This window comes from Leptosomus discolor, chromosome 18, assembly GCF_034619465.1.
Source record: "Leptosomus discolor isolate bLepDis1 chromosome 18, bLepDis1.hap2, whole genome shotgun sequence".
NCBI classification, from domain to species: domain Eukaryota; kingdom Metazoa; phylum Chordata; class Aves; order Leptosomiformes; family Leptosomidae; genus Leptosomus; species Leptosomus discolor.
The window spans coordinates 9,547,843-9,567,085 of NC_141408.1; the positions used below are offsets into that span (position 1 = coordinate 9,547,843).

At 37.9% G+C, this 19,243-nt stretch overlaps 1 protein-coding gene across 6 annotated transcripts in view; it reads left to right on the top strand.

Moving 5' to 3' along the window:
- Window positions 1-9,072: 9,072 nt before the first annotated feature.
- NCOR1 (nuclear receptor corepressor 1) overlaps window positions 9,073-19,243 on the top strand; it is a 58,298-nt gene continuing 48,127 nt past the window's right edge. For all 6 annotated transcript variants that reach the window (XM_086475483.1, XM_086475481.1, XM_086475482.1 and 3 more), the window contains exons 1-5: window positions 9,073-9,180; window positions 10,867-11,006; window positions 13,188-13,383; window positions 15,091-15,273; window positions 17,135-17,248. In XM_086475483.1, coding sequence (XP_086331609.1) covers window positions 9,073-9,180; window positions 10,867-11,006; window positions 13,188-13,383; window positions 15,091-15,273; window positions 17,135-17,248 — 741 coding nt within the window. The remainder of the gene's footprint in view (window positions 9,181-10,866; window positions 11,007-13,187; window positions 13,384-15,090; window positions 15,274-17,134; window positions 17,249-19,243) is intronic.

Below are 19,243 nucleotides of genomic sequence, written 5' to 3' on the forward strand. Positions count from 1 at the left end.
TGGGGTTTGGGAACTGCTGCAGTTATCTCAGAATAAAAGGCAGCCTCTCCTTGTGAATGAGAGACCTTATCGTGGACTTTGTAGGGTTTGCTTTGGACATTCAGTTATGTAGATTTGGTTTCTGGTCTTTGGCTCGTGAAAATTTTCTGTGGTGTACATTATCTGCATGCTATTTGCGATATTGGGACAACCAGGAATGAGAATCTGGTGTTGCTGAGAAAACCAGAATATATTTAAAATGGAGGGAGTAAGCTATCTACTTTTCAATGATACAATTTTAAAACCAGAAAACCTTGTAAGATTTGTGCCCTCCTTTGGTTTAAATCATTGCTCAGTGGTACTTTTAGTCAAGTAAGCGTTTACATCCTTAATTTTCCTTTCTGAATGGAGGACTTCCTCCTAACTCTTTTGGATAGTTTTGGTGTTATTGTGACCCTCCTTGGCAGAAGAGAGCTAGATAGGCTCCTTCACAATCAGGAAGTGCTATTCCTCGATAAAACTCAGAAGGGGAGGTTTTCTGTACCCCGTGTGTGAGCATGTTAACTGGTGAGCGGGTGTTGAAAATATGTACTCTTATTTGACATGTATGCACCCTTCTTTTTTGTGAGGCAAGTGGGTAGCTGATTAGAAACTTCTAAGATGTTAATACAGTTTTTCGTGTTGTGATCCCCCATATAATAGAGCATAGCCTGGGTCTTGATACCGTGTATTAGCAACTTTCCTTTAAGCTAATAAATTATGGGGGAGGTTAAAATAGAATTTCCTGGAGAAGAGTTGTCAGCTGAATTTGATCGACCTCATTTTGGTAGAGCACAAATTCTATTTGTATTTGTAGTTACCTAGCAGATAAGAGAGGGAAACTGTTATATAAAGAAGTGTAACAATGTGATCCTCCTGTTTGGCAACAGTTTGGTTGTAAATTGCATATGCAAGTATGCAACCAATATTCGCCTTTTGGAATGGCAACAAAAATCATTTGAAGTACTCTTTTTAAGACTTCCTTAATATTTAATGTTCCAAAAGCTATTACTTAAGTACTTTTAGGAGTTGGTAGACTGTTAATGGAAAATCTTTTTCTATTAAAATAGGATTTTGTACTTCAAACTTTAATTTGTTGGCTATCTTGATGCAGATGGAAAAGTCTTGCTAGTATAGAGTAAATGTGACATCTTGAATTGACGACTGTAATGCTCCTTGACTTCTGTCACTTCTGTAATGGGCTAAATTAAAGTATACTGTGCTTCCATGTCATGTAGAATGTGTCAGACACTGTATAGCATAATTGTGAGTTAATGCCTTGGACATTCAGAAATAAGACTATATTGTACTCTAGTGGAAATTTCAGGGTGTGAGAAGGGTCAAATTCAGATGTTTGGGCTTTTCTTAGCATCTTTTTTCAAATACCCCCATTGCTGTACTTATGGCTCGATCCATATGACGTTAATAATTAATGGAGAGAGTGTTATTTAGTGTTGCTAGTAAAACATAGCCTTATAGATGTTAATTTTTAAACTGTATTTCTAGCAGGGATAGAAATAGCAATTTTTATGTCAATAACCTTATGAGTGGAGGGATTGCCACTATGTGAGATAAAAATTCTTGGGAATTTATGGTGTATTTTAAACATAAGTCACAGAAGAAGAAAGGCATTTGCACGCGAGAAATTGTAATGGAAAATTCAGCAGTTAGTTGTTCTCAACTTGGAGAAAATACGTTCATTGTTTCTGTTCGTTCTAGTAGCATATGCCCATATGCTTTTAGTGTGGGCTTCAGAGTATTCCACAACATAAAATTGAGTGGAAAAAGATTAAAGAAAGTGTGGAAGAGGTCCTGAGCTTTAAGGATGGTGTCTGTGTTCTGCAAAAATGGGAAGCGCAGTATTCTGGAATGTGTTTAAATAGCCATTACTTAAATTGTCTTTAATTTCAGTGTTGATCTATTAACATTTTTGCTTGTAGCATGCAAAGAATCTTTCACCTTTAAGGGAGATGCCCAACAGATTTTCATACTTACAAGCACACCTGTAAGCTTGGATATTGTAGATGGAATACACTTCCTTCAATTCCTGTTTTAAAGCACAAAATTATCTTATATCTGCTAAGTCATCAACCTTCTGGTAGATTCTTGAATGAAACCCTGTATCTTTTAGGATTGTTCTATCTAGTGATCCTGTAGCTAATCTTCTCACTTACCATCCCATCCCATTCCACAATACTTTGCAAAAGTTTGTATAACCAGACTTGAAGTGTTAACATAGATCAGACTGAACCCAAACTTCTTTTCTTTGCCACAAAATTTTTTCATTGTTTTCTGAATGGCTGTCATATGACTATGTTGATAATTGGACATTAAGGCAGTGACTGATGGACTAATAACTGCTCTTGAAGTGTCTAGTGCTTTTTTAGTTCATACTTCTAGACTGCTAAGTCAGTCCTAGCTTGTAACGGTACCGTTCGTGTTCTGAGCATTGGAGTTTTAAAATGGTGAGTAATACTTAGGCTTTTACTGTGTCTGTTAGTTTGAATAAATAACTTTTTTTTTTTTTTTTAATGGAGGTTGGACCCATTAAGTTATTTTTAGAAATCTGTGAGGAAGGTACATGTTAGTATTTTCTTGTGTGTGGCCTATCACCAAGATGCAAATTTTATGGTTTTGCTTGAGTGTTTGAACAGAGTTATGATTATCTGACAAAATAAAAATACTGCTACAAAAATGTGTTTTGCAAATCTAGCAATGTACTTGGAGGGTTTTACATGTGTGACACTCAACTGGTAGTTTTGTGTTTTTGTATGTGAGTTGGAGCATTGTGTCTTGAAGGTACAGACACAGGTCTGTAATTCTGCAATCTAGTTATTGTGGTTTAATAGGTTGGTCCTTAAATACGGCCTGTTTTGGTTTGGTTTTTTCCATGAGGTGTTTTCATTACCTTTTTATAAAGTGAAATCACAGAAAGAATTATTCACGAGTAGTGTTATCATGCTTTGGATAAAGCCTTTCTAACCACTGCTGAAACAGTCTCTTCACTCTTCATTTTCTTGCCAGAGTAAACTTCGAATAAATATCCCTGAATTAATTTTGTGATTCATTGTAGATCCCCTGCGTAAGGCAGAGCTTTCCTTATTCTGCCGTAGATTAGTTAAATCAGAGCTCAATTTACTAAGGCTGCTCGTTTAAAAACAAAATCCCCCAACTCGATTTAAGCCGTATGTGACTGTAATCTAATTCTTTGCACTCTTTGTATCAACTTAGTTTGCTTAAAAACAAGATGAGGAAAATTCCCAAAAGGATGTGAAATTTAATTAGTGAATGTTGGTTAAGTACTTCAAGATGGCATGAAAATTACTCTAAATGCAAAAGTGTTAGCTTGTTTTGTATATGTGAAGAAAAATTGAGACTACCCATGAGACTGGTCTCTTATCCATGAAGGTGAACATGAGAGTACGAGACGGGGTATTCCAGCAAGCGGGGCCGTGGTTCCACAAACAGCGAGTAGGTGACTCGCCGTCCGTCTGGCCTCTTGACCCCTTCCCTTCTGCTGGCATAAACATTTGTGTGGCCATGCGTTGGACCGTTTTGGGGAACTGACCTGCTAAAAATAGTGACAGTTTTTAACCTTCTGTATTTTCCCAAGTGAAGAACTGCTTTTCTTGGGCGGCGCTAGCTTTTGCCTGCTTAAAGTGCTGCAAGACTTGCATCTTACTTCTGATTCAGTCCTTGACTATTTCCTGGGTAGTCTTTGATAGATTTCTTAACCTTCGTGACTCATTTTCCCATGTGTCTACTGAAGATAGGACGTACTTCTGCTTCTTTCTGAAGCGTTTTGAGATGGGGAGATGAAGAGTTATTGTTCAAATTAGTATTGCCTCGTAGAAAGCAAATCTGAAATTGCGCTATGACTGTTGCCATTCTAATATTCAGTTCTAAATTATTTGTAACTTACTCAAAATTCTCTGCGTATGACAAAGGTAGGTGTGAACAGTAGCTTTTAAGGGGAAGTACGAATGGAATCGGTTTAGTAGTTTGAGCTGGCCAAAGGAAAAATTTCATACCTTTAGAAATAAGCACTGGTAAATCATTTCTTTGCTCGAGAAGCTCAAATCAACACAGGTTCCTGAAACTGTTACTCTTGTCACTGCTTTTTCTCAGCTAGGTATCTTCAGACTTAACAGTTTCTTCTTTGACTCTTTGCTCCTACTTCTCCTGTAATTTTTTTTTTTTTTTTGAAGTATTATCCATTTGACACTACTGATTTCCCCATCCCTTATGTTTTACCACAGAGTCTGGGAATGTCAGTGAAGTGGGACACTATAGCGGAATGGACTGGGTTCTGAAGTACAAAACAAGAAGTGTTTCTTTCTGCCCCTTCTAATTGTCAGTATTCAGTGAGACAGACAATTTGCTAGCCTGGTTGGCAGCTGTATGAAAGTATTCACCACCAGACTTTATCTTTGTGAGACATTTAAGGCAGAATTCCAGAGTCTATAACAGCTCTTGTAAATGTTTATATGAGAAACCTCTGAAATTTTCAGAATAACATGAAAAGGTATGAAAATACTTGTCTGAAAAATAGAATCTTGCTGTCATTGACTGAGCAGAGTTGGAAGCTGATTTCTTGTATTGCAATTTGTTAAGGGTGCTGAAAATAAAGATGAGCAGCCTTGTTCTGGCAGAGAAGAGAGAACCAGTGGAAGGATCGGAGAGGCAGAGAGAGTTAATAGCGAGGAACTTTAAAGGAGGGTTCTGATTGGATTTGGGAAGAGCAAGACGAAGTTTGTCATGACTAATGTGACGACACAGCAGCGAGGAAAGCCCGGATGAGGCTGTTTACAGTCTACACACAGAGTTACAGCTTTATGCAAAAAGACTGCCATGTTTAAACAGAATCTGAACGTATGGAACTTGGAGAGGCTGCAGCAGGAAGCTGGTGTTGCCCTCACTGACCAAGAAATAGATTGATGAAGAATAATAATCTGTGGCCACTGGATACATGCGAGCAGATGCTGAAGGAGAGGTAGATGCTTGTAGCTGAAAGGTTATAAGGTTGCCTGCAGAGAAATAAGAGTTGAAGTCAAGTACTTACATCCACATTGCAGAATTAAAGGTAGTAAGACAGGGAGAGATGAGCGGAATATTGGTGGGAATACTGTTGGCAAATATTGGCAAAGATTTCTCCACTCCAGTATGGCAGAGAGTATGAACAAGCTGGTACTGTAGCAGACTGGGAGATAAGGTGGGGTCTGCAGGACATGTAGAGAGGTCAAATTAGGAGAGCGTTCAGGCAGATGTAGATGTCTGTAACAAGAAAAGGAGGCTTAGAGGGAGGGAATATTGTACTTCGATGTCATTTTATGTGGTGGTGTACTACAGTGTTGATTTTGTCTTGAAAGAAATGAGATCCTACTCAGAATCCCCATGCTTTAGTTCCCTCCCCACCTTGTAATTGCCAGTATGGAACCATGTGTTTTCCTCTACTGTTACCACCCTTATCTCTTCCTGCTGTAGTGTCAGCTCCCTTGGGGAGGAAGAAGAGTGCACCCCCACCTTTGATAATGTCATTTTTTTCTTCCCCCCCCCCTTAACTTCCTGCTTCTTTTATTGACCATGATTATAACCTCTAATGCTGTTTCTGTTGCCTTCCTCTGTTGGCAACTTTTCTTTGTTTCACTTTTTTTTTTTTTAATTTTTATTATGGTGCTATGAACATGATCATACTTGCAGTTCTCAGCAGGAAGGCCATTAGACTAAATGTTTTCCTATGCCTTATGTAAGACTTGTAAGTTATGAGATAGGATGTTTGAGTTAATACTGTTGGATGGACGAAGGATGTTCATGCTTGTGCACCATGCCCCCCTCCTCCCCCTCTTCTTTCCATGTCTCGCACAGACTCTGGAGAGACGGTCAGGACCTCTCATTGCTGTTAGTTGTGAAAGTTTCTTACATCAATGAAGATTTCAAGACTAACAGTACTAACACACACCTAACAATCTGTACGCTAAAGTTCTTGTGAATGGAAAAATAGCCTTTATAGCATCATACAAAGTGAATGTGGGTTGAACTTTCAGCACCTGGATTGATGATCAACTTGTGAGTTTGATTGAATATTGAGAAAATAAAGAGAAGATGTAACATCACAGAAAGAAACTAGAAAGGACCTTGAATCCTGCAGTAGTTGGCCTGTACTTGTGTGTGATTTTTCAAGTGGTCATTCTCCTGATCCCCTCGGCAGCCCCAGATTCTTCATATCTACCTGACTGTGGTCAGCGTGTCAGGGAAAAGAATAAGAACAGAATGAGTATTTATTGATGTTTTCCTAGAATCTGGTGTACATTTCTGGCTCCCTGTGCCTTAGAATGGGTATCACAGAACTAGAGAAGCTTTGGAAGTGATTGACAAGGAACAGCCAAGTAAACTAGGATTCTTCAGCGTAGAAAGGATATGTCTGAACGGATGTGATATACGTCTACAGAATCACATGTGCAACAGGTAAAAGAAGAATGTGAAATAGGTGTCCGGTCTGTTCCAATGTGAAAATAGAGATAGTGAAGGAAGGTGGTGGTCCAGAGCGAACAAAAGCTGACGATTTCTCATGCAAAGTGCCACTAAACTGTGAAAGTTCATTCAACAAGCAGGTGTGAATGCTGAAAGTTTATACTAGTTCAGAAAACAGTTGGACAAACTGGTGAAAAGAGAAAGCCGTTAAGAGAACTTAGAGAAAGGCTGTGACTCAAGGAATCCCCGAGCCACAAGCTGTGTGTCAGGGAGCCACTAGAAGGCTGGAGAGTTTCTTGGGAACTACTGGTATGTGCTTCCTAAATGGCTGCTGCTGGCCATCATCAGTCATAGCATGTGAGGCTAAAGGGGCTTTGATCGGGTCCAGTATTACCGTCTTTATTCCTCACTAAAGTTTTTAAGGTCTAGCTGACATACAGATGTGTGAACTCCAGTTAGTCATCTTCCACATATTTGTGAGGACTGCATATGAAGCTGGTAAGGTAGCACAAGTTAAGACATCAGCAGTTGATCAAACTAAGATCTGTACTTTTGTAACCTTAAATTGTTTGAGCATCCTTATACCATGGAGCCAGTTCATTTAATAATAAATGTTCACCAGCCTGTGATGGGAGTAGTTACCACATTAGTAAATATTTGATTGAGCTGACGGTTAGCTATATGCCATAGTTTTACATGGAACAGAAATTGAGGGAGAAAAATGAAAGGTTTTCTTTTTGCTGTAGCTTGGGTTTAGGAATACATTTGAGTGTTCAGGTAGTATAGCTTGCCGCTAACTAGCACAATGGCTGTTGGCTAGAACTGCTGGCTTTCTGACACTGTTTCTTGATTAAATGGAAAGCATATGACTCAGACCTATTAGACCATCACGTAGCTGGTAAAGATGTACTCTAATGAATGCAGTATGTGTGATGAAGCATAATAAATGTTAATGGTGAAGAATTCTATGTTAGAACTTGTCACTTGGATATGAATTATAGGTACTATAATAATAGATAAGTAGGTACAATGAAGCACGCAACTAGTGATCTGTAGTATTGCTTTGAATGATAAACTATTTTTTTTCTCTGATTTTTCATATCTGAAAATCAGGTTTAAGAGGCAAGTCTAAATTTGTCTCATTATTCTGATAGCCCAACAGGTAAAGCTTTCTTTCTTTGATGGAGAGGTGGGGGGAAAGAACTCCCACCAGAACAGGAATGATAAAATATGTCAGGTAAACTTTAAGATTTGTTTGTATAGCTTGCTGTGTCTGATCCTTTCCTGAACTGACTTTGTCTATTGATTGTTAATGGAAAACGCAGTTCAGAAGTGTAACTTTACATGTGATGTTTGTGAAAGGCTGCAGATTAATGCACTTTGAAATGAAGCCATCTAGGCAGGGATCAACAGTTACTTTATTTGAAGATCTGATAAGTCTGCTAGGCTCTGGACCAGAGATTGAGAATTTGCTGCAGATCTGATGGAGCCTACATATTAAATGCAGAATTCTAAGGATTACATCTTTTCAGCTATCGGAGAGAAATATCTTGTGTTTAAAAAAATGTATATGACCTGCTTTTTTTTGGTTAGAGCCATAATTTACCTGCTCAAAGCACAGATGCGAGCAGTGTTTAATCAATGTCTTCTGATCTTGAGAAGCTGAAACTATACACAGCTTCATAGGTGCTTGGACCTCGTTGGTGAACTTGTCTGGATTTTTATGGTATTTCAAATCTTCACCAGACCAGTATGCATTTCAGTGTTCGCTGTTAATCTGTAGCTGGAGAGTACAATAGAGACAAAGTAGTCATCGAATTTGTCAACTAAGCAGGATTGTTTTAAGGCTTCATAGTATATTCAATTTTCTGGCATCCTATGTGAGACAAACTATGCTGTCAATTGAATCAGTGTCCAGTTTGGGGTTTGTTGTTTTTTGTTTTTTTTTTTTTTCTTTGACTGCCTTTTACTAACTACTTCTGTAAAGCTGCTGCTAGATGGTAATAGTATTTCCGAGCATGACTAATACACTGTGGTTTAATGGACTGTAGGTGGCATTGAGTAAAGCAGCCCTAAGACTACCTGAATCTGAAAGTAAGAAACAGTTCATAGAATCAAAAAACTCTGTAGAAGAAACGAAAGTGAGCTTCATGTTGTGCTAAAGAAATTTACTGTAAATAAAGACTCCATCTATAGACTAGTGTAACTTCTTTAACATCTATTTAAAGTGACCTACTTTTCTTTTAAAATCCTCCTAATTCAACTAGTAACTGGTAAAATGATGTATTCTGACAATATAATCCTGAAATCTTTGTGTAGACAATGCTGACATGTCTCATTTTGAGCTCATTTAAGACCCGTTAACATGTTTTAGACTGGAGTAACCTATTAAATAAATACATCAGGAAAAAGCTTTTACTGGTAATGGTTGTTTTGCTTAGGTGACTATGGCTGTAATGTATTGTGAGTACATCTGGTACTTCAGTGCTTATCAGTGATCTTTTTTCCTTTAGGCGGTTTCCTAGAAACATGATTGCTTGCTGGTCTTGATCTCACAGCTTTGTGAAGACTTCTTCCCTGATAATGTCAAGTTCAGGCTACCCTCCTAACCAAGGAGCATTCAGCACAGAACAGAGTCGTTATCCTACTCACTCTGTCCAGTACACCTTCCCTAGCACCCGACACCAGCAGGTAAGGAGACATGAGGGTTACAGATCTAGCAAGGGTAAAATTCGGGTGTTTGCTGTGCCAAATGGGATTGTGTTTGGTTGTGGTTTTGTTTTTGGTTTTTTGTTTGCCTTTTTTTTTTTTTTTTTTTTTTTAACCCAATGCAATACAAGTCATTCACATTTGAAAACAGTGGAGTCACAAACTTTTTTTTTTTTTTTTGCTAAAAGCACTGTGTTATGCTTCTTCAGGATTGTATATGTATCTGCTTTTTTGCTTGTTTTTTGACAGAAAACTGAGTTTTATAATTCTATATCTTTATTACTGGGAATTAATATAAACTTCCTGGTTTTTCATAGTTTGAATAAATTCACTAGGGATTTATTATGTGTTAATGAACTTTTGTTGTAGTTTTGCTTTAATTTATTAATGTTTTGTCATCATGCAAAATTTGTCCAACATGAGAGTGGCTGAGTCCATGTGCATTGGTAGCAATAATTTTCCAAGAATGTGCAAATGATCTGTCTACAGTTAGTATGCATTTAATATAAATGCAGTGTTCTGGGTATAACAAATCCTTCCAGAGAATGGGCTCTTGGGGCATTTATAGGAACTAAATTTTTATGGGGACTTAATCTCCTGTTAGGCCCAGGAGCAAAAGAAGTGAACCTATAGTTGTCTTTCCTTCTTCTCTGTAAGCAGTATTGGGCTAGATTCTCTCTAAGCTAAATGTAGTGCTTGACAAAAGCTGTGTGCAAGGTGGGGGATGTGAATCTTGTGTTACACTGAATTTTTTGTGAAGCAGCTGTACTAGTGCTTCCAGCTAGCTGTGTTCTGCTAGCCAGAATTGGGATAATGGATTTCTAAGAATCTCCTACTTGCTCATTTCTGCTGAGCATTTACTCTGCCGTCGTGTGCTCTCTGTGGCATGGTAGGCTGTGGAGGACTAGCTGTTGACTTTAGAACAGCTCAGGTTTCCCTTGTTTTAATGTAATTCTCCTGCTGCTACAGATACTTTAGAAGTTTTATTCTATTTACATGTTTGTGAAAGGAAATTCAAGAATTGGAGCTTTTTGCCTTGCTCCATATTATGTTTAGGTAATTTGTAAAAGCTAAATCTTATGGATAATGACCTATTGTGTGTCTTGTAGTTTCTCTTCAGTTAATACCAGCTGCATATAATTTTTAAGAGCAAGTGGTCAAAGACCCATATATATAATTAAACTGTCTTGTACCTTACTTTGATTATAAATAATAGCAGTCAGGGATGCATCTTAAGTCTCTTAGTCCTAATTAATAGTGTCTGATGTAAAAATGTCCTGAGGTGATAACAGAAGGAATTGCCTTGGGGTTGCTCATATATATTCTCATTTTACCACTTTGTGGTTGGATGTGCAAAATTGATCTTAAAGGATATTATTTTGAAGGATATGCTTCTGCTGCTGACTGATTTGCGTTTTTTGAGACGATATTAATAAGTTAGGTGAAATTCTTAGTGTAGCATTTGAGTATTTAGTCTCTTTGAAGTTCATTTAAAAGTTAGAACTGCCATTTACAAACTTTCTTTTTTGAGCTGGAATAAGGCTTTGGCGATCTGGACTTGGTCTGTATTTAATATCTTTGGAAGCGATTGTTCTGTGACACCAAACGCTTTTGATCCTGTCTTCTGTGCCATTGTTCTTGTTAACATCAGGAGTGTGTTTCGTTTAGGAATTTGCAGTTCCTGATTACCGTTCGTCTCACCTGGAAGTCAGTCAGGCAACCCAGCTCTTGCAGCAGCAGCAGCAACAGCAGCAGCAACTTCGGCGCAGGCCTTCCTTGCTTTCTGAATTTCACCCAGGCTCTGACAGGTGAGGGTGCTGTTTTTGAAGGACGTGAACACGCATCTATGAGTCTGTGCTTTCTGTAAAGTTAGTTTTAACTTTTGGATAGAAAGGTTTTTAATCTTTCACAGTTTTTGTCTAAGTGCTTGACTTGATTAATCAGTACTCCGTTGTAACAGTGTGAGTCTCCTGTGTTTGAGTGTTGTAACTGTTGTGTAATTCCTCAGTCCCTTTGGCTTAACTAATCCGTTTGTTTCACAGACAGGAAGTGACATTCTGCTTCGCTTTTCCCACGCCTCTCCTAACAACGGTGTCAGTAAACTTCTGAGAATCCAAGTGCATATTGCAAACTTTTTAATGCTGTTTAGGCTAGAATTGTGTAAAGTTGGTACCTTTGGATAGTTTAATCTGGCTGAGTAGAAGCAACAAATGCAAGAGTTGTTACAGGGTGAATATTACCTGTCATATTTCCTTGATTAGGCTTGCATATTCAACAGATGGTATCTGTGTGGCTGGGCGAGTAAGAAACACAGAGCTAATTGGGTGTTGGAGTTGTAAGGATTTTAAAACACTGAAATGTGGCACGAAATGAACTTCTAGGCACAGAGGACTGAATCAGAGTGTATGCTGCTACTGGCAAGGCACTTGACAGCTTCATATCATTTGTTCAAAGTACCCTTTTTGTCAGTCTCCTATACCATTGATGTCCCTGTGTAAGGAGATGCAACTGATCTGGGTCCAGTAGGTTAACTGAGGACAAGTATAGAGGACAACTACAGTGAATCGTATGTTGTAATTTAGTTTCAGATTGGTAGTGTCTTACTTCTCAGTAAAATGGGTTACTTCACAGCGGATATTGATGAATGTTCATATATATATTAGTATTACTGCAAGGTTGATAGGTTCAAGAAAGCTTTCAGACTGTGTAAAGCATTCCCTTTGCTGTATACGTGAAGGATATTGGATGTACTCTGAAAACCAAATTTAGAAATTGAAAACCCACTACAGCTGAGAATAAGATTAACTGGATTGTCATAAGTTAGCAAGAATATGCTTCTGTTTCGGGGAGAGGTTACTGTATGGTTTAGGCACTGCAGTTCTTTAGCGTATGTATTAGTATGCTGATGTACAGTTGTAAGCAAATGTTAATTGCTTGTAACAACCTCTTTTTTTTTCTTGGACCCTTAGTAAGTATATCTGCTAGGAGTAACTTTATCTGCTGGATTACTGCTAGCAGTTTATTTTGGCTATAACTGAGGTATCTGGTTCTGAACAAATACCAGTGATGAGTGTTATGTAAGTACTGGTCTAGCTTAAAATCTCGTTAGAATATTCCCAGAAATAACTTGATGATAGTGAAATCTGGGGCTTGGATATTTGCCTTCATCTTGTGTCAAAATGTCAGTAAGGCTCTGTTTGAGTGCTGAGAATCATGGTAGCTTTAGAGTTCTCAAAACTTCAGTTTATAGCAGAAGTAAATTCCCCACCCACCCCACCCCCTGCACATTGTAAATTTGTAAAATCTTATTCAGTAGTTCTGGCAAAATACAGGAAACTACTGTCATCTCTTCAGTGGCACTTCATAGTAAGATGTTGAAGCATATGGGGTTCTTTTATGGACACCCTATGCATTGCACTGTAAAGAAGCTAGTGATACTGTTCTTTTGCATTTTTCTGAGAAGGAGGAGTTTTTAAATGACTCATGGATTGAATCAATGACTGTTTCTATCATGTAGTAGCAATTTAGTAGAGATCAAGTTCCAAATAGACTCATGGCTCATTTCAAGCATTCTGTGTATGTTTAAAAATTATTTGGCTGCAAAAATGAAATAATGGAGCTGTTGTGGCCATCTGTGTTCAGTGGAATATAGCGCTGTATTTGTCTCATGGATATTTTTTTGTTTATAATGTGAATCGGAGCTTTGATGTGAACAATATCTTTGTAGCAGTGGTAAGTTTCTTTAAGGGTTTGTAGTTACAGGCATGCATTTAAACAGTGTCTCAAGATTCAAGTTGACTTTTGCTTTTTCAATGGATTTTAACTGTTGTATTTTTGAAGATCATACTTAAAACCATTTGTCTGCCTTACTGTTCAGAAGGAGCTTCACCAAATTTCATCTATGTATTTGAAGACGGTTGAGGAGCACCAAATAGTTTTCTTGTATGGAAAATGTATATTTTAATATTTTTATCTTTTCTGTGTTCTAGGCCTCAGGAAAGGAGAACTGGATATGAACAGCAATTTCATCCAGGTCCATCTCAGACAGATCATGATTCACTGGAATCTAAGCGACCACGTCTTGAACAAGTGTCTGATTCCCATTTTCAGCGTGTCAGTGCAGCTACTGTCTTGCCTTTAGTACATCCTCTGCAGGAAGGCTTGAGATCTGCAGATATTAAGAAGGTAAAGCCATTTTCTATTACGGTGCTGAAGGTGTGACTTCCTGTGTTGCGGTGAGCTAATAAATTTTTTTTCTGTTAGGTAATTTGTTTTTGTTTCTTTGGGTTCATTCTTTAATCCCATAAATTTAATTTTACACATTATCACAAACTCTGATCATGAGTCAATGTTACTCTGTTACAAAAAGAACAAGAAGATGAGTGCCTCAAACACAGTAAAGAGACTGCAGTTCTGAGTTGCCACTACGCTCTTAGGTCATTAAAACCTCAGTTGCAAAATGATTATAGTATAGTGCATGAAATATTTCTGCTTTTCAATTGAAAGCTGTTGGCAAGTGCATGCAAGTCCATTTTCTTCCTGTAATTAATATTTGTACTGAATAGTCACAGTACTCGTGCCTCCTTTCCTTTTTAAGCATTTGAAATGAATCTGCTTATTTACATAACACTAATTATACTTATCACTGTCTTATTTGGGGTAAATATAGGATGATCTAGTTTGGTGTGGATATTTTCTATTGTAGATACTGAATATTGATTAGAGCAATTTGTATAGAGCAGACAAATGACTCTTAAGTGAATATTTAATATCCTCTCTCATGCATGCACACAAGCACGCAGCCTCACACCCCAAAAAAGTGGTACAGAATCACATTATGGGCATGACTTCTGAAGGTGAGCCCTCAAGTCACTAAACTCAGATCATTTAAAGATTTCAGCATATGAATTCAGAAGTAAATAGGCATCAGATTTTTGAAAAGTTGATTACTTGTCTTGCCTTCTGTCTACCATTCCTTTTATCATGTGAATAAACTGTCTGTGAAGTACAGTAAGATTCTGATAGCACGTGATTTCTTAGTAACTTGCTCTGTTGCATAGCAAAGATAAGATGAAAGGGGGTTGGAGAAACCGAGCAAAGGCACGCAGTGGTAATGTGCATGTAACTGAATTTTTATCCAGGCACTACATATTGAAATCTGCTGTCTCAATTTAGAAATATGGCCTAGTATTATCTTGAGGAGAAGTGGAATTCAGACACGTCATCTTTCAGTCAGATTGTCTTGAATGAGGCATGTGTTACTGAGCTTGCATTTTCCAGCTAGGTAGTCACGGAGCATGATGCTCTGAGGACATAAGCAAAACCAAAATAAAGACAAAAAAAAAAATCAAAGCCACATGAATAGTGACCTGTCCTATCTTAAGTCATCGCTTCTTGTAAGTCATGTTAACTTCAAGAGAACTTAACATTTATAACCACAACTAACTCCAGATGTGCTTTATTAGGCTGGTCATGGTTAACTTCAAGAATATGCTCATCAGTATATGTGCAGAGTATTGAGGATTGGCTCTCAAGCAACCCTTCCTTTAAAGATGAAAGATACTGTTTGCACTTAGGAAGATATATTTTTTTTTAAAGGGAGGTGTTTTGATCTTATTTTGGTTTCAAGGTAAATACTGAAATGTGCTGTTATTTGTAAAGGTGGACTTTGAAATTACGGTATCGTAAGTGGACTGTCAGTTAATTCTAAAATATTTAGAGCATTAATAAACTGAACTATTAAACTTTAGCTTAGCTCCTCAACAGAGGTCTAGATAACTGGATATTCTTTTTGATTCGTGCATGCTAGTTTGGTTACCGAATGCTCATTCACATGTTATCAGTATGACTGATTTCTCTCAATCTCCCACCCACCTCCTGTCCCCATGAAAGGACCCAGCTTTTGGAGGAAAGCATGAGGGACCATCTTCTCCAATTTCTGGTCAGCCTTGTGGGGAGGACCAAAATGCTTCACCTTCAAAGCTGTCAAAGGAAGAATTGATACAGAGCATGGACCGTGTAGATCGCGAAATTGCGAAAGTTGAACAGCAAATCCTTAAACTGAAGAAAAAGCAAGTAAGCATAGCAGACACTACTGTTGTTATCTGCCAGTGAAAAAGGTGTGGAAAAACTTCATGTGGTGGTGGTGAATTTTTTGGTTACATGAAACAAATGAACAAGTTAAAAAGGGAAGGTTATCTATACGATTTTGCTAGAACGTTTATGTTTTAAACTTTTGTCAGATGTCTAGTGAAACAAGGGCACTGTGACTGTAATTTCAGCTTTAAAGATGACTGGTGGGTGAGGGGAGGCTATCATCTTTCTTGTTTCGCAGTCTGTGCAAGGGGAGAATCTCTTGCATGCATCTCCAAAACCAGAGCTTGTACAAAAGTCCCAGGATCATCATCTTGCACAAGGGCAAGAGATCCTGACATCTGGAGCTAAGGTCAGCCTTGGGGGAAAGTGTGGTAGGAGGAGTGCGAGTAAACAGAGAAAGCAAAGAAATAAGGGAGGAAATACCACTTTTTTTTTTTTTTTGTACGGTCCTGGCTATGCTTTGCATCCGAGAACTGCACTTTAGCCATTGGAAGCAAAGGAAATGTTTGCTGGCAGTAGTTGTTGCATTCCCAGTGGCTGTTGTGGCCAACTAAACCCACCCTTCAATCTAGGCATCTGTTACTCATTGGCAAAAACAAAGTCCTTGTCTCCTTTTCCTTTTATGACTTTCAGAGATTCAGATAGAAAGAGTGCCAGCTTTACGTTTTGGTGGGTTTGTTTTTTTTTGTTTAGTGGGAAGTCTGTAGGAAATGAGAGCTACACTATAGAATCTGTTAACTTGTAGGTCCAGGATGACAAATAGACAACTCCCTGGAGCAGTGTGTTTTTATGGTCTGGAAGCATTTAATTAAGTCTGAATTTTAATGACCTGTAAAGTGACCTTCAGCAGAAAAACAAAAAAAGGATGTCACTAAGTACCTGGCTGTGTGTTAATGATGCTTATCTTTTTGTTTGTTCACTTTTCCACAAAATCAGCAAGCACTATGCATGTTGTCTGTGAAGGTTCATTTGTACACGTTTGTACTATGATTTGACTTTAAAAAAAAATAAAGTTGCAGTTGCCTGCAATAATTGAGCCTGTTTATTATGGCATTCTGCAAAAATTTTCCATTTTGAATTCTTACACAGCAATGCAGCACGTTCTAGCCAGTACTGTAAGACGGGTTGGATCCCTTGTGTCATAAGTTCTTTGTTGTATGTTTGTGGCGGGCATGGATGGAGGATATTTACAATTAAAAAATGAAGGTGTCACTGAACCAGATTTATTTGATGTGAAAGTACATCACAGCAGTGTAGTAGCTAGGAAAATACTACAGGGGTTTTTGCTGTTGGTTTTTTTGCTTGTTTGTTAATGCAACGATCTTGCAACTTCAGTACATGTGGAGTGGTTTATTTCTGCTGTGAAGTACATTTTGAATGATGTTCTGTGGTGTGTTAGAAGGACTTTTGTACCTTTTTAAACAATAAGTAGTGATAATGACACTTGAATATCTACAATGTAGAAAGGCAGCTCTGTGGATTACTTCCTCTGTGAGAAGACGTGTTTGGTGTAAATGTTCTCCAAAGTTAATATTTTTGTTTAAAGTTAAATAGTGATAAATTACAGTGAGGCAGTAGCTTTTAATGTCAAGCTGAGGCAAGTCTGATTCAATGCAGGTGAGTCTTGTAAACAGTTAATTTGGTTTACCAATAGTACAACAAATAATCTTGTTGTCATCCTTGTTGGCATTAAAACCACTTCATTCATTCCTTGTCAGTTAAAAAGAGAAATAACAGGCAGTGCTAACTGTTGATCAGATGCATATTTTATCTCTGGTGACTAATTACTGGTAAGGGTAACATGGTGCGGATGGCTGATTTTCTTTCTTTCGTCTCTTAGCAACAACTTGAAGAAGAAGCTGCTAAGCCTCCAGAGCCAGAGAGGCCTGTCTCCCCTCCTCCAGTGGAACAGAAACACCGCAGTATTGTCCAAATTATTTATGATGAAAATCGGGTAAGCGTGCTTTTCGGTTGACTGTGAGTCCTGACCCAATATGCTAAGATTCATTAGGTCTTAATTTACTTCCATGGGGCAATTTTTGCTTCTCCTGTTTTATTAACTTGCCCACCCCTTTTTTAATATTCATTTACTTCTTTGAATGGAAGATGCTTGTGTGACATTATTCTTGATGACAGGATCCTTGTTCTATCTTGTGAGCAAGCAGTCTAGGGAAACACATCTATGGGTCTCATCCCTAGACCTTTGTGTTGAGATGGAGATAGATATATATAGAGATATATGTATTTATATAAACACATGTGTGTGAACACACATGCACACGTATATGTGTGTTTGTGTAGATAAATAGATAAATATAGAAAAATGCTTCAGAAATTTATCTTGAATTCTCTTTTCTGCACATAAATACTGACAATCTTGGCTGAAGGCGCAACATTTAGATCAGCTGAAGGGGAAAAACTGCATATGTTGTAAGATTCTGTGCCTTCTTTTTAAGCTCTGACTTCTGGCACTTCAGGTTTGGATAAATGACCAGATAAGAAGTAGTAGTATATAGGTGAATTGTGAGCTTGTGTTGTGTAAGCGGTGAGTAAAGTACAGGAGCTCAGTAATATTGCCAACAGCAGCAAAGTGCTTCCTGCCTTTTTTTTCCCCTGGTAGTTTGAGATTGGGGAGTTGGATATCTGCTCGTTTTGAAAGTATTGTGATCTTTTGTGAGAGTGGTATATGTTTGTTTAATTTCCCAATTTTATTTTGTGGTTTAGAGGAACGGCTGATTTCTATTACAATAGACTATTTTTGAAAATTTGAGGTGATAAAAAAAATGCAACACAATATTAGATTTTTATACTGTAGAACTGTGCCCCAAGTGTTCCATGCAGCCTATTCTCCCCTTCTCACAGTTGTCTGTGGAATTTGATGTATTTACTTAATACAGAACATTAGGACAATTGATGTAACCAATGTACAGCAATATGTTTACTTATGGTTACAAACCAGTTTTACTGTTTTAAATCTCTTTCACACTATAATGTAATTAAAAGTTATTAAAAGTGTAAAACCACCTTAAAGACTTCCTCAGGCTGAGTTGCATGTTGAGTAGTAGGCAAAACTGTGTAAATTTGAAGACATCTTAGTGGGCTGCTGTGCAACTCTTTCTCTGTTAACTCTGGTTGCAGGTGGAGTTTACAACAGAATTTTGAACTTGCTGTTGCATTCCCCATATTGCTTATGTGCCGGTAGATGGGGAAACCCATTTTTATGTTGCTTGAGGTAGAGTGACGTGTCAGTATATCGTCATCTATTAGCTGCTTCTTGTCTGCATAGCTATTTGTGTAGTGTTCTATATACAAGGGGGGTTACCAAGCTCGATGCATTTGTGAACCCATTTAGCACTTGGTTTGAGTTCTCATATCAGGAATTACACGCACTGTAGAATGGCAGTATTGATGGGGCTTAACACAAATAGCATGTGTCAGTACTCACTGTTATTGAGAAGGTTATTAAAGATGTCTTAAGCCATTTGTGTACATAGCCCTTGTTTGGTATCTTTTCTTCTGCCATTGTACAGGAGGACAGTCCCCTTGGCAGCTTCCATCTTCAAACCATGCAGTTTAGGATAATTACTTTTAATATTCAACTACTGTTGGCTAAAATTTGCGTAAAGTAATAGGACTAGAGTTTGATTTTTAAATGTTTTGAGATGAGAAAAAACATTCTGCCAGGGTAATACTATAATATTTCCTTGATAAATAATTATTTTATACAGCTGTGAGTTCCAAAGAACTTCTCAAGATTGAAATTACATGGAAAGATGGTAGAACTTAGCAGAACACTTCCTAATAATAACAACTGCTTTATGGAATAGTTTCCCTATATTTTTGTTTGCAGAAGTTTTAGGGCTAGCACACAAAACTATTGTGGGGAAAGAAGCAAATTTGAACTAATATGTTGGGTCATTTCAGATAGCCTTGTCTGCGGGCAAAGGCC